This window comes from Macaca thibetana, chromosome 12, assembly GCF_024542745.1.
Source record: "Macaca thibetana thibetana isolate TM-01 chromosome 12, ASM2454274v1, whole genome shotgun sequence".
Classification (NCBI taxonomy): Eukaryota; Metazoa; Chordata; class Mammalia; order Primates; family Cercopithecidae; genus Macaca; species Macaca thibetana.
Window position 1 is genome coordinate 122,354,630 of NC_065589.1, and position 16,486 is coordinate 122,371,115.

The 16,486-nt window shown below is 39.0% G+C and overlaps 1 protein-coding gene across 1 annotated transcript in view; it reads left to right on the top strand.

Moving 5' to 3' along the window:
- Positions 1–16,486, top strand: part of CNTNAP5 (contactin associated protein family member 5) — an 862,050-nt gene that overhangs the window by 806,168 nt on the left and 39,396 nt on the right. Inside the window, exons 20-21 of the mRNA XM_050752523.1 lie at positions 796–926; positions 4,842–4,929. Of these exons, the coding sequence (XP_050608480.1) occupies positions 796–926; positions 4,842–4,929 (219 nt within the window). The remainder of the gene's footprint in view (positions 1–795; positions 927–4,841; positions 4,930–16,486) is intronic.

Here is a 16,486-nt window from a genome sequence, read left to right on the forward strand (position 1 = left end):
TCTCTCTCTCTCTCTCACACACACACACACACACGCATACACACACAAATGGTACACTTCATTTTTAATATGTCTCCTGGGAGTCTCATATAGCTAAATTCTGCTTCTTTTTGTAAGAAATGCTGATTGAGACCCAGTAAATGGATTTCCTAACCAACAAGGAATAGCTAACAGCTGTTTGAAAAACACAATCCTAATCCTAATAAAACGTTTTAATGGGCTGGAAAGGGTTAAGAGGGTTAAAGGACCCTAAAGGGTTAAAGTGAGGCAGGGTACCCTAACCTGGCCCTAACCTGGCCACACTCCCATCATGAGCGTTATACATCAATGGGTGATAACAGGACTGATTCTCTTTCCAGTCCTTAGATATAAAAGGGAGACAGCAATTAGGAAGAAAGAGAGTTATAGGAAGTGGTAGGAATTGAAGAGAAAGTAGAAAAGATCTTAACTCTACCTTATTAAAGTTTCATGATCCAATTACCAAATAGATGTTTTATTTTCTAAACTGTCATTTGTCATTTTAGTTTGCCATAGCACCATGTACTCTCTTTCTCTCTCTCTCTCTCTCTCTCTCTCTCTCTCTCTCTCTCTTTCTCTCTCTCATTAATTTTGCAGCTCTCCTCAGAATTTTCTGTAGGGACCCTGATAAACATACGTAATATATTTTTAAAAATCGAATAATGGAAGGATTAAGACCTGGGGCCCTAATAATCAATTAAAAGACAATCTGATCATGTCTTTGCATTTTATAGGTGTTGCTTTAAATTCTAATTTCTAATATTTTTTTCTTTCAAGGAAGCTTACAGGTTCGCTATCACCTAAACAAGGAAGAAACCCATGTATTCACCATTGATGCAGATAACTTTGCTAACAGAAGGATGCACCACTTGAAGATTAACCGAGAGGGAAGAGAGCTTACCATTCAGGTACCTTCCTTACTTTCTCCTGTATCAGCCAATGTGCCTTGGCTACTCTATCAAACTTTTCTAAGCTTCTACCCGATACCAGTGTAGTGCCTAGTGCTGGAAACATAGTTACAAATCACACTTGCCCCCAGACTTGGAAGAACTAGGATAGTGGTTCTCAAGATGTGCTTCCCATGTCCCACAAGTATCAGCATCACTTGGGACCCTGTTAGAAATGCAGATTCTTGGGCCAAGTGTGGTGTCTCACGCCTGTAATCCCAGCACTTTGGGAGGATGAGGCAGGTGGATCACAAGGTCAGGAGTTCAAGACCAGCCTGGCCAACATGGCAAAACCCCGTATCTACTAAAAATACAAAAATTAGCCAGGTGTGGTGGCACACACCTGTAATCCCAGCTACTGGGGAGGCTGAGGTAGGAGAATCGCTTGAACCCGGGAGGTGGAGGTTGCAGTGAGCAGAGATCCCTCCACTGCACTCCAGCCTGGGAGAGAGAGTGACTCCGTCTCAAAAAACAAACAAACAAGCAAACAAACAGAAATGCAGATTCTTGGGTTCCACACTAGATCTACTAAATTAGAGGCTATGGAAGAGGGGAAAGCAGCAGGTGATACTAATGTCTGCTCAGATTTGCCAACCCCTGGGCTGCATTAAAGTGAGGAAGATGCATGGGCAAAGAGGAAATCATCACAGGCTGTGGGAAGGGTTGTGGAGGAAGAATGCACAGGTGATACTGAAGAGGGCGCTGATCCCACCTGGGTATCAGTACTTACTCCCTGGAGCAAGTTAGGAGTAAGCTGAGTCTTGAAGATGAGTAGAAGTTGGCCGCATGGAGGCGAGTGCTCAGGAAGAGGGTCCGTGTGAGCGCAGGCTAAAGCTGTCTGAAAGCGTGTTGTGTGGGAGGCACCCCATGAGATCTCAGTGAGCTCCATATAAAGGGCCAGCAGCAGATGATGGCAGAGCTCAACAGAGAATAGACAGAGCCCAGATCATCCCCTTTAGAATCATTACCCTCAGCAAGCCCTTGCATCTGCCCAGCAATCACTCCATGTTTTTTAATCTGTCTGTTCTCCTGTTCTCCCGGTTGACCATTTTACACTCTCTCCTTTTTACTTATACTGCTAACAATTGCCAGTTTGTCTTAACTCTCAGCAGATGACTTTGCTTTCTTATTTCTTGTAAAAATGTAACATTCAGAAGAGAGTATCTGCACATTCTCAAGAGCACGTTACGTACCTACCACATCTGTGTTTGCACTCTCTCTCCCTCCGGAATAGTTCATGGTTCTAGCTAAGGCCTGACCTGACTACCTGTGGGCCAGATCTGATATCCTACTGAAGAAAATCACTCCAGAATTCTCCTTCCTCCCTCTGTTTCATCATTTGTTCCAGCTCTACTGAATGACTCCCCAAAGCATAAAACAAATAATTATTACATGCATTAAGAACTAGTATACAATGACAATAGCTAAACAAGCAAACAAGCCAGCATATCTCTGGATAAAGAGAGGAAACCTTTCTCTTATCTGACTTCTTACAGTGTTCCATTCTCTTTGTCATTTTCTTGCCCATATTTTTGGAAATGTTGTTTATATGTTTGTTCTTCAAATTTTCCCTACCTTTTTCTTATACCCACACTGAAAATGTTTTGTCTCTGTGCGTCAGCAAAATTGTACTTCTTAAGGCATCAGTGTGCTTACCTTGCAAAATCTGGTGGTCATGTCTCAGTGTTATCTTTCCTTCTCCTCTCACTGGCAACTGACATCAGGATTCCTTCCTGTTCTTGCAATTGACCTGAGTCTTTATTGCTTGCAGGATACAACTCTTGCCTGTTGATCCTTTTGCCTGTGTTAGTTGCTCCCTCTTGTCTCTTTTGTTGGTTTCCCATCATCTCTCAAAACTCTAGCCATCAGAACACCCAAGGACTCCAACTTCTGCTTTTGATCTATACTCACTCCATACTCATCTCATTCAATCTCACATCTTTAAATTTCATGTACATGCCAATTAATCAGTCCTGAATGTGTATCTAACACTAATCCTGTCCCTGGATTCCAGACCTTATACCAACAACCTACTGGGCATATCTATAGGAATGTCTGTTAGGCATCGGAATATTTAAGTAAATAGTTAAAATTGACTTATTAGGAAGCTCCTCTGAAACAATGACCTCATCCCCAAAAGCATATCCCAGTTAGTGGCAGCTTCATTTTTCAAGTACACAATCTCAAAATTGTAGTGTTCTCCTTTCATCTCTCTTTCTCTTACATGCCACATCTCATGGATCATTAGCAGCTACCTTTCCGCAAGCCACCCTTGTCCTTTGCTTGGATTATCACTGTTTACAGTTGCCTTTTGATTGACATCTCCCTGCTCCTCTTTAGGTTTTTTCAGCTGTCTATCCTCAACACAGCAGTCAGAGTGATCCTGATGAAGGAATAGTCAGACTCTGGCATTCTTCTGTCCAAACCCTGTCAATGGTTTCCTTTCTCTTACATAGAAAAAGTCAAAGGTCTTCCAGTGGCTTATAAGGATCTCCATGATCTGACACCCCTGCTCCCTTTCTGGTTGCTTCACTAACCTCATCTAATTATATGCCCTCTGGAACGTTAGCTGTGCCACTCTGGCCTCCTTGCTATTTGCAGAGCACTTGGACTCACTGCTTTGCCTAGAATGCTATTCTTTACGTATATACATGTCCAGTTCTTGTACTTCCTTCTGGACTCAAATGATTCAAGAGGTCATTCTCATTGAGGCCGTGTCTGATCAGCTTATTTAATAGAACAATCTATTTCCTTGACTTCAACCCTACACTCCCTCTTATCCTTGCCTGCATTATTTTTTTTCTCTCAGCACTTAAGTTCCAATACAATGTATTTACTTATCAAATTTTCTGTCCTAGCTCTCTCCTCTAGAATGTAAGTTGCCTGAGAACAGAGGAGGGTCATTCTGAGCAGCCATGCCAAAGGAAAGTCATGGCAAGGAAGATGGGAGGACTATGTATGAATCTCCGGTGGGTTGCACCCAAGCTGTGCAAAGTTAGGCACATGGCCAATGGGATCTTAGTCTCCTCTTCTTACAGGTGAACTGAAAAATAATGAGGATCCTTTCCAGGAATAGCACCATATGCATAGTCAGAGTAGAGCCTGGAAGAAACCAGTAGGATATGGCTAGCCTGAAAAAGTGAGAATGAACGGGGAGGTCTCCTAGGAATGGGGAGGGGACCAAACGGATGGAGCTGGAATTAGCAATGGGTGAAGTAAGGAGGGATCTCTAAAGGATGGTCATAGAAATAAAGTCCTATTAAAGTCCCGGTGGTGGCTTTTGCTCACCCCTGCAAGATGGGATTATCAACCGTCTATGTTGGTTGCAACTAACTGTTCAGCTACCCTCTCCTCCCCAGGGCCACATGTTTTGTCGAACTGCAGTCCTTGCCCAGGAAAAGCTCTCTGCCCACACCTAAATGAGACCAGGTTAGAATTATGGAACAATGGAGGCAGTGGTGGCCCTAAGGACAAACTGAGAGAAAGGAGGAGAAATGGAAAATGAGTTCCTGCCTCCTATGAATGTTAATCTTGCACAGCAAGTTCCTGAGCAGGTTTCATTTGTTTGCTTGTTTGCAGCAAAGAATTTGGTGAGAAAATCTCAATGGGGTGATAAATACCTGTAAAACGCTATATACAGTTTCCCAGGGAGAAGACTTGTGTGAAAACCCTTATTTCACAAAGAAGAAAGCAAGGGGTATTTTATGTGCATTGTGGGAGAATTAGCGAGACCTGTCTAATCTCTCTGGAGAGGAAATCTCAGAGGGGGATCTGCTCTCTGTGTGCGTTGTTTCAAGCTATTTCCAGATGGGATCGTTTTATGCTTCTTACTTGCAGACCTGTGCTGATGTGCCTTTGTTTTCTGTTTTCCTGCAGATGGACCATCAACTTCGACTCAGTTATAACTTCTCTCCAGAAGTAGAGTTCAGGGTTATAAGGTCACTCACCCTGGGCAAAGTCACAGGTATGTTGTTCTAGTTCATACCTTTCCAGTGGGCTTTATTAAAATAAATGAATACATAATTTTCATTAGGGTGTTTAAGGATTCAAGTCTGCAGCCTTTTGCTCCCGTCATATCTGAGATCTGAAACCAAGATTTCTTGTTCAGAAAATGCCAAGATGTATCTGTGGCAGAAATAGGCACTGCATTTCTATCTTATTTTATAAAAATTTCCAAGAGGTAAAATATTAAAGTAATTTAGCAGAATACTTAAATGTGTACTTAATTTTAAAATATATTTTTAAGTTTTACTTAATTTTAACTTAAATGTATGAGTGCATAAATTAAGGATTTGAACAACTCAATCGTTCATCAAAAATTTTAAAGGCATTGTAATTTCCTACTATAATAGTGAATCTTCTCTTTTTCTACTGGAAGTTCTGTCAATTTTCACTTTATATATAATGAGAGTATTCATTACATGCATACAAGATGGAAATTTTTTATCTACCTGATGAAGTGAACATTTCATCACACTTAAGTGATCTTTTTAAACTTTAGTAATGTCTTTCAATGCTTAAATTTATTTTGCCCATTATTAATATTCCTATTACAGTCTCACTTAACTTAGTATTTGCCTGGCCTCTTTTCTCATTCTTTTTCTTTCAAGTTTTCCTTTTCTTTCAGCTTTGTAGGAGATCTTGTGAAGAACATACCGCTAGATTTTATTTTTATACCCAATCTGTCTATCCTTTTTTTTTTTTTTTTTTATAATGGCAAATGTAGGTCCTTTTACATTCTGGAGCTACTTGTACAATTGAACTTGTTTATGCTACCCTATTTCCTATATATCCAACTTTTCCTGTGATTCCATCATATTCTTTCTGACTCTCTCTCTCTCTATCACAGTACAGTGCAGAAAACATTAATAACTCAAGGCATTGTGAGCAGAAATACATTTAAAACAGTAAGTTAGTTGCTCTTACAAAATTGTATACTTACAGTGTGAGTTCTTTGTGGGGTCTTTTGGAATGACTTCCCCGTGCCCCAGACTGTATGCAAATTCATAAGTAGAAGGAGGAGGTCTCTGAAAAATGGTTGTGAAGAAGGCAGCACGCGCCCCTGCTTTTGCTTGCCGGTAGATAGAGCTGAAAAGGCAGAAAAATAATTCCTGCTACAGCCCTCAAGCTTCATAAAGGGTTTATAATTTCCAGATGTGATGTTGATCCAGAAAGCTAGCTGCAGTAGGGTCAAAAAAATGTCCATTTTAGTTCCCCAAATAGCAGTTGGAAGAACCAATCAACACTGATCCCAGATTGAGTTTCATTTATTTCTGATTCCATTCCCCCTCCTAATAATACTCATTTTTATGTTTTTAGATACTGCTTATTTTTGATATATTAATATAGACACTAGTTTATATATTCCTCATTTCTTCCTTTATCTCAGACTTTTCTATTTTCTGCCAGACTTTATTTTCTTCTTTTGAACTAAATTCTTTTGAATTCTTTTCTGTGTTTCCTTCAATAGATAGATAGACAGAGAGAGAGAGAGAGAGAGATTTTTTTTCCCCCTGAACAAAAGGTTTGTATTTTACCTTTAATCTTGGAAGATGATTTTGCCAGATCTTCAATTCAATATTGAAGAATATTTTCTCTCAGATGTAGAGAAATTAGTCAGAGGTGTTATGGAGCCAGTGTACCTATAAGATGGAAGAGTTATGGAGCCCATATACCTGTAAAAGTCAGGTATACACGTCTCTCCCCAACTCTGCATCCTTCAATGGTGGCAGGATGCCAGCTTGAAATCAGCTGTAGTAGGAGGGTTTACACTGTGGATATCAGAAATGCTAAAAGCCAGGACTTTCCCTACCTCTTCCTACTGAAGAGCCAGTTTCAGAGATTCACTGGCACATCAGTGTCCTCTTGTTTCCTGGCTCCCCTGGTTGCTACCAAGAAGTCAGCTGTCCATCTATCCTGCTTTTGTAGGTACTCTGACCACCTCCGTGCCTACCACCTACAAGTTGATTTAAAGTCATCCCTTTTTCTTTGATGTTTTGCCGTTTTGTCATCAGGTGTCTGCTTGTAGATTTCTTTTTAAAGTATCTTACTTGATATTTTAATGTTTCCTGTTCATTATGTCATATGTGTCTATGCATCCAATTCATATTTATTATTCATACGTATCCGTTCATCAGTTCTTAAAAATTCTCAAAATATCAAATCTTACTTCCTCCTATTCTATCTACTCAATTCTTTTATATATAAATTATATGAACTTAGACTTGCTAATTCTATCATCATATTTCTTACACTCTTCTTGTAGTTTTCATTCTTTGATATAACATCTTGCATTCTGGGCAATTCATTTGGCTTTATCATCACATTCACTAGTCCTCTCCTTATTTATGCCTAATCTCATTCAATGAATCATTTCTTATTGATTTTATCTTTCATTTCTAAAAATAATATTTTGCTCTTTTTGAAGCATGACTATTAAAAAAGATAATTTGTTGTCTCCATTCTTTTGTTCGTTTCCATCTTTTTATGTATTTAGGCATTTAATTAATAGTTATTAAACATTTTGTCTCTGATAATTTCAACATCTGAAGTCTGTGAGGGTCCCAGTCTGTTACTAGCTGTTTTCTAGATTTTTTTCCTGTGGTGGCTTGTTTCCTTATGCTGTGTGTGTGTGTGTGTGCGTGTGTGCATGTGTGTTTGTTCATATTGATCGCAATTAATTTGTGACAACTCTAAGGATCAAAAATCAAGACACTTTCCTCAAAATAAGATTTTTTTTTTAACTTCTGCCAGGTGCCAGGTGGTACTACCAACTTAGGACAATTTTAATTTCTCACCTTTTTTTTTCTGAACAGTGAAGAAATATAAATTTGAGCTCCATATCTGAGTGAGATCAGTCTTCTGGTTGAAGTATTAGCAGAAATGTCATTACTATTAATATCATTAACCAAATTAAAACATCTTAGGAAAGAGGGAAAATTTGGGCTTACTGACCACAAAGCCCAGACCTTTTTCATGGCCCCCTGCTGTGTGTAATGGAAGTTCCAATAATATCCTCTTGTTAAAAATGAAAAAAAATCCTCATTAAATCTTACCACTGTGTATAGCATTCATATGACCCTTCACTCTTTCAGCTAAGCCAACAATAAGACTGGCGAATTGAAACTTTAAAGCAAGGTACTACAGACAACTTGTTATTTTATTTCTGGTGCTTCGTAATTATCAGGTAGAAAAGAACTGTTAAGATTGAGGAGGAATCCTGCATTAGTCCATTTTGGCAGTGCCATAAATACTTGAGACTAGGTAATTTATAAAGAAAAAGATGTTTAATTGACTTATGGTTCTACAAGCCATAGAAGAAGCATGATGCTGGCATCTGCTCAGCTTCTGGGAAACCTCAAGAATTTTAAAGTCATGGCAGAAGACAAAGGAGGAGCAGGCATGTCACATGGTCAGAGCAGGAAGAAGAGAGAGGAGGAAGGTGCCACACAATTTTAAACAATTATATCTCACCAACTCACTCACCAACCATCACAAGGACATCAACAAGAGGATGGTAGTAAACTATTCATCAGAAATCTTCCCTCATGAGCCAATCACCACCCACCATGTCCTACTTCCAACATTAAGGATTACAATTCAACATGAGATCTGAGTGAGGACACAGATACAAACCATATCAAATACCCAATAAAATGTCTTCATTGTTCTAAGGATGGGAGACATCTGCCTACTGGGCTGCCTTCCCATTTGAACAGCTGTTGAACAGATGAAAGGATTTGGACCAACACTTAACCTCAACACTCTGGTCTATGAAAGTTACCTAGCAGAAGGTAAAGGGAGACAATATGAACATCCAGACTTATTATTTAGAAAGGACACTAATCCTGGGGGAACTCTGGAACAAGGAAACCAAACCCCATGCATCAGAAATAGAGTAGAGTAGGGATGGAGAAAACAGGAAGGGATGATATTAAGATGGCTACATGGAATTAATGATGAATGCAACTGAGCTTCACAATTTTAGAAAAGATTGCTTTGGAGGACATTTCCAACTGTAAATCAAACACTCGAGAGCATTTTTCATGGTAGATAGATACGAAAAAAAAGTATGTAGTAAATCTAGTGTCTCAGTTTTCTTCAGTACCACCAATAGCATTTCATTGCAAAGCAAAAGCAAGTTTGTTCATTTTCTTTTTGTCCAAGAAAGGACCAATTCCTTATTAAAGAGGACAGTGGTTTAGTACATACTCTATACCAGCCACGGTGCTACAGATACTGTTATAAATAAAGCAGTTTTTTGTTTGTTTGTTTTTTTGTTTGTTTGTTTCCTGAAGGTCCCCATGATGTAGATACTGGCCCATAAAAAATAGCCGATATAATTGTCTACATTAAAACTTCACTGTTGGTTCTCTAAGAATGTTGATGCTCATATCTGTCAAGTTATGGGATATTGCAAACTTTATTCTGTGGTTTACTGACATTTCTTAACTTTCAAGTGAGAATTCCTTGTTCTGGCCGATTGCATCAGTGAATTTAAGAAAAATAACATTAAAAGAGAGAGAGCATATATTTAGGGAAGTAACCCATTTGGAAGAGAGAATGTTTCTGGAAATGTACTTATTTCATTTGAAAGTATAGATGTATATGCCTCAGATTTAAACATAGCGTGCTCTATCACTGTTATTTCTAAGTCTCTGTTTAACTTGGCCCTGTCACAAGAGCATAGACAGCCAGGCAGACTTAGGAATCGAAAAAACTTGAAACTTCTAAAAGAAACTCTCCTTTTTTGTGTTTATTTATTTATTTATTTATTTTTTGAGACGGAGTCTTGCTCTGTAGCCCAGGTTGGAGTGAGTGGTGCGATCTCGGCTCACTGCAAGCTCCGCCTCCCGGGTTTACGCCATTCTCCTGCCTCAGCCTCCCGAGTAGCTGGGACTACAGGCGCCCGCCACCTCGCCCGGCTAGTTTTTTGTATTTTTTAGGAGAGACGGGGTTGACCGTGTTAGCCAGGATGGTCTCGATCTCCTGACCTCGTGATCCACCCGTCTCGGCCTCCCAAAGTGCTGGGATTACAGGCTTGAGCCACTGCGCCCGGCCGTGTTTAACTTATTTTTTTCTGGTCCTGATGTCCCCTTCTTTTTTTTTTTAAATTTTTTAATTTTATTATACTTTAAGTTCTAGGGTACATGTGCATAACGTGCAGGTTTGTTACATGTGTATACTTGTGCCATGTTGGCGTGCTGCACCCATCAACTCGTCAGCACCCATCAACTCATCATTTACATCAGGTATAACTCCCAATGCAATCCCTCCCCCCTACCCCCTCCCCATGATAGGCCCCCGTGTGTGATGTTCCCCTTCCCGAGTCCAAGTGATCCTATTGTTCAGTTCCCACCTATGAGTGAGAACATGCGGTGTTTGGTTTTCTGTTCTTGCCATAGTTTGCTGCGAATGATGGTTTCCAGCTGCATCCAAAATATATCAAGAAAATTTGATTTCAAAACAAAAACTACTATTATTGGGTGAAATTAAGAGTTGTTATTATTATTATTATTATCATCATCATACTTCTGAGAGAAGTATGGTATTACTCTTCTGAGAGAAGACTTCTTGCTAATCTGCAGAATTAAGAAGTAGCTACTTTTTAAAAATAGGTAAACAGGTTAAAGTTTAGGTGGAAAAGAATTATAGTATGGCCTTTAAACTGTTGCTACAAAATTCTGAAGAGACATCAAAATGAAATTTGCACTCATGGCATGCTGATAACATTTTTTTTTATGCAGCTGACGTTTATTAATCTCCTATTGCCAGTTTGATAGGCCAAAGCTCACGCCTGCCAGAGGCATTATTCTTCTGCTCCAGTGGCTGTTTGCCCATCTAGATTTCAATATTTACTTGCCTCAAAAAAAAAAAAAAATACAGGAATTGAAAGCATTTCTTCTCAAGATGCATAAAATTTACAGTTAATCTGTAAGTCGCAGAGCTATCTGTGAGCATGTACACATGATTTTGACATGTTAAAATGAGTTCTGATTGCATCTATAGAACAGGGTTCTTTAATTCTCCCCAATCCCTCAGGTTTACACTTTGAGCCTACTGTGTCTTGTGCAACATTACAGTATCATTGAATGAATACCTTGAATGCTTTCACATAAAATCACCTTACAAGCATCTTGCAGAGGGTGAGTTACGGCTGCCATTTATAGAAAGCACAGAAGAATTTATGCATATAAATAAAAGGTGTGTACTTCAAAATGCTCACTTTGGAAGACCGTACTCTAATTCCTTTTTGATTTTGGACACAGAGGCTTCTTATGATTCAAATCTGGGAGTCAATGCTAAACTAGGAAGCACAATTCCAGAGTGGAAGATGCCCAGCTTTTTGGAGACAAATTGACCCATGTTTGCATCTCTCACGTAGTTAAACATTGTGTGACCTTGGTGAATTTATCTAACTTGTGTATGGTTCCTTATTGGTAGAATGAGGATAGTAATACGTAATTCATTTAATGAATTCACAGAGCTGTGTAAGGATTTCTTGAAACATTATATGCAAAATACTTGGTATTTAGCATATACTCAAGAAATGTTTGCTTTTTTTTTATTTTCAAGGTTGTAGAAACATAAAAGAGAACTGTGAGGTTTTTTTTTTGTTTTTTTTTTTTTTTTTTCTGTTTTCTTTTTTGTTAATGTGTCTGTCAAGGTGACTGTAAGTGTAACTTCCAGGGAGGTGCTCAACCGAGCTCCAAAAGAGCAATTCTGAACCATGGTGAGTCTTGCAGAATCTAGTGTGACTCGTTATCGATTAGCACTGTTTCAAGGGTATATCAAACTCATACCAGATTCAACAATGACAACAAAAGAGGAAATAATAGTTGGTTAAAATAGAAGTTTCAAGGTATAAGATCTGCTTCAGGTACAGCTGGCTTCAGAATCTCAAATATTAAGATTCGGGTGTTTCCAGTCTGTCTGTTTCTCACTCCACATGTGACTGCTTACCTCTTGGAGGGACTTCATTTGCAGGCAAGATTTCAGTGGTTATGAAGGTGAAATCATCAACTCCAGGTTTAAGTAGTAGCAGTTCAACATTCCATGTGGAAAGAAAACCTCTCACTTTTAAAAGTTCCAGAAAACTTTCCTTGTGTTAAGTCATGGGGTTGAGTTTTCAAGGACCAATCTCAGACCATGGCAGTGTTCAGATGATTGGGATCTACTGCATGGCCATGGCCAAATTATTCACCCAGCTACGCTGTGAAGAGAGTGAAGGAGTTAGTTCAGTGTTAATTGCATGGGTTGATAACAGGGAAAGGGTACTTCTCAGAAGCAAGTTGAGCTGTTCTTACCAGAGAAAGAGAAAAATCAGCAATGATCTAGTAATGCCACCTCTTTTTCTGCCTTGCATTTTGCTCTCCCTCTTTTAAGAGGAGAGAAGAGGGTGCAGTTATAGCCATGGGCTAGGAATTGTGGCTGATTTGGGAAAGGATTGTGCCAGTGTGCATCAACAATTCAAATATGTTGCAGTAGGAATAATAATAGTTGAGGTATGCTCTTTTAATAAATAAATTCATGTAATCTTCTTTAAAACAAGTTTATAGCTTCCACAGTGACTCCTCTAAAAGATTATTTCATTTTAAATGCATAGGCTCCTCAAATTATGTTTCATTTTGTTTATGGTCATGCATAGTTCTTTAGTAAATACTGAATCTCCAAACCACAGCCTCTTCCAGACTCAAATCCTAACACTGTACGAAATTGTCTTATATTGTGTCCAGATAATTTTTAATGATACTGTCTCTTTGGGTAATACAGTATTTTAGATACGTTAATCTAATCTGACCTTCTGCGTCATGAAGTAAATGGTGTGTTTTAGAGCATCCTGAAATATCAGATTTCAATAATCATCCCAACTTCCCAAACACGCATGTCTTATATTTTCTACTTTGTGGATAACCAGCATTGAATTGCAACTGGGTTATATGGGATTTTTGTTATTTTTTTTTTCCTTTAATAACAAGTTACATTTTTCCCCCACAGATAAATTCAATAGATAATTTAGTTTCTTCTCATGCAACAGGAATGTGTGTTATCTTATGATTTAAGATGCAATTTTATTTCTGTGTGTTACATGAATCACCTCATGATAGCAGTGCCAGCCTGCTCCATGCTCTGCACTGCTCTGTAAAAGTTGTCCGTTTTTTTCTAAGAGTGAAACCACTCTTTGAATAGAATGCCCTTGAGTTACTCATTTTATATCATCACTTGCCTGCTCTGTCTATACTCGTGACTAAAAAAAATGAATGAAGCAAAAATATCAATGACACGTTGTTTCTAAATGCAGACTGTCTTCAGCTGGGAGGAGCTGTTAGTAATCTCCTTCTAAGAGGGGTGGCCTTCAAGGAAACGCCAGACTTTACACATCTTTGCCTGACTGTGATAGCAAAGGATGTTTTGTATGGTGGCCCAGAAGTCACATGACGTGACTCTTATTGATATAAACTTTAAATTAGTTCTCCTCAAGCAAAAACTATTGAGCATTACTATGGCTACACGGTGTGTGAAACAAACAAACAAACATAATAGCAAAAAAATTATCCTTGTTCTAAAGATCCGGCTTATCTTAAAAATTAATTCTTTCAAAGGAAAGTTATTTGCGTGGGATCTGTTGGTAGTATTAAAGTTTTTCAAGGTTTTGAAGTATCCCGTGTAGGCTATGCTAATTCTAGGTTTTCTTCACTGTTACCAAATGATAATACTAAAAATGGTATAGTATTTATAGCATACTAATACTGATAGTACAATAAAACTAGTAGTTACTGTTAGTATGATTATTTGATAATATCTTTCTGTATGCTAAGTCTAAACTCGTTCCTTATGTTAATTTATTTTTCCCCAGGGAGATAAGTACCATTCTTATTTCTATTTTTATAGATGAGAAAATTGAGTCACAGAGGTTCAGTGACTTTCCCAATATCACGTAACTCGTAAGTGTCTGGATTCCACACTCCTAATAGATCTTGCCACAGTTTGGTTTATAAGGAATGATATGAAGTATTTGACACAATGCATAATTCATTGGTCTGCTGAGAAGCTCTGCATCAAAAGTTTGTCTTTTTAGACCTGATGGGCTTAAAAGTAGAGGTAGAGTGAGAGAGTCTTTAATCATGGAGAGAAGATGGCGCATTTCTTGTAAGTCAGGCTTTGGAATCAGCTGTGGGTTCAAATTGTGACTTCACCATTGACTAATGTGACCTGGACAAATTACTAAGTCTTGCAAACGTCAGTCTTCTCAATTAGAACACAGGTATATGTTATTATAACACTTATAATTCGGAAAATCTAGTGGTGATGCAGATGATGTGCCTAGGTTGATGCCTGACGTGTAATAAAAGCTCAGTAAAGTTTGTAACACCAGTATAATCATAACGTAAAAAGCTACTTCATCCAACTCAGCATTTTTCCTTTAGGACTCGAATTGCCTTCCAGCTAAAGGTATTCTAGTCTTTACGTAACAAAGCTTAAATTTTACTCTTCTCTCCCACTCTAGGGGGATGAATGGATAAGGCAAGGTGTCAACATGACTTTAATTCATGATTGGTAAACAGTGGAGGCAGTGGTGTGAACAGTATTTACTTTTTAACTTCATTTTTCTTTTTCTTTTTCTTTTTGGAGATGGAGTCTCACTCTGTCACCCAGGTGCAATCTCCGCTTACTTCAACCTCTGCCTTCTGAGTTCAAGCGATTCTCCTGTCCCAGCCTCCCAAGTAGCCGGGATTACAGGTGCGCGCCACATGCCCAGCTAATTTTTGTATCTTTAGTAGAGATGGGGTTTCACCATGTTGGCCAGGCTGATTTCAAACTCCTGACCTCCAGTAATCCACCCATGTCGGCCTCCCAAAGTGCTGGGATTACAGGCATGAGCCACTGCACCTGGCCCACAATACTCTTGATAAAATCATCTGAAAAGAGTTAACAAGGCCAAAACCCACCTGAAATTATTTAAACTTATTTTCTCAGGAGTCAAGCTGCCTCTGATGGGTTATAATCATGTGATACTTTTTGAGTCAGTCAAGCTTAAAATCATCAAATCTAGTCTGATGCTTAAAGACTCCAGACATCACCTCTGTCCCTCTCCACTTCTCAGCATGGAGTAGTCATGAGGTTCCAAAGACAGGACCCCAGTCTCATTTACAGTTTTGTCTTCCCTGCTACTGTATTGGCAGACACATATTACATGTTCTGTAATATATGTTGAAGGAAAACACACACAGTCACATACATACACATACACATATGTATAATGTATAAATATTAGAGCTGTGGTTATCTGAAAGGTTATCATGCTACCCATGACTGGGCCCAGTGTTGTGCAGCTAGCTGCCTCCAAGACTTGGATGAGTGTCTCCAGCTTCCTCTTACAATGTATTTTTCTCATGAGTATGTGTGGTAGTGAGATGGGAAATGAATGGGTTGGGGGTCAGACAGTGCTGAGCTCAAACCATAGAAAGGTTGCTACTTAGCTCTCTCATGATTAACATCACCTCTCTGAGCCTTGGTTTCCTCATCTGTAAAGTAGGAGTAGTAATACTTGCTTTATTGATTTGTTCTGAAGATATGAGATAGTGCCTGTGAAGTGTCTGGTTTGAAAACAGCAACTATTGTTAATAAGATCATACAACCATGCCGCCTATTGATTTTCTTTGCCTGATATCCCTCTTCCTTGCCAATGGCTCTGCTATTGATTTATTTGCCCTTTGCCTGGGGAATCTGGGCCAGTGTTATAAATGTCAATGTTGACAAAGTAATGAAGTACAAAGGATCCGAGCTAAGTGTAATGAACTCCCTGCAGTGGCCTTGTAGGGACCTCTCTGAAGCTTGGTAGAATGGAAGCACCGTATTGGCCAGAAGCTGAAAGAAACAAGTGAAACAAGCACAGGTTAGAATTCTAGATGCTTTCCCACACAGAAGGAGAGGGAATCAGGCTCAAGGAGGGTTACGTGGCCACTGGTTACTCATTGAGCCTACCAAGATTTTATTTTTGCAGGATGCCATTAATGATAATAAATTGAGTTTTACAACAGATTAGCATAACGTCAAGCTCATTGTCACTTAGGAAAGATTGTAGATGTCATTTATCCGTTTCTAAGAATGATTTGACCTGAATCTGTGGATTTTTCCTTTACACTTCCACAATTATCATTGCCAGTGATCAGTGCCAGAGGTAGGCTCTTGTGGCTAATATTTTTTTCTTTTTTTATTATTATACTTTAAGTTCTAGGGTACATGTGCACAATGTGCAGGTTTATTACATATGTATACATGTGCCATGTTGGTGTGCTGCCCCCATTAACTCATCATTTACATAGGTATATCTCCTAATGCTATCCCTCCCACCTTCCCCCTCCCCACAATAGGCCCCGGTGTGTGATGTTCCCCTTCCTGTGTCCAAGTGATCTCATTGTTCAATTCCCACCTATGAGTGAGAACATGCGGTGTTTGGTTTTCTGTTCTTGCGATAGTTTGCTGCGAATGATGGTTTCCAGCTGCATCCATGTCCCTAC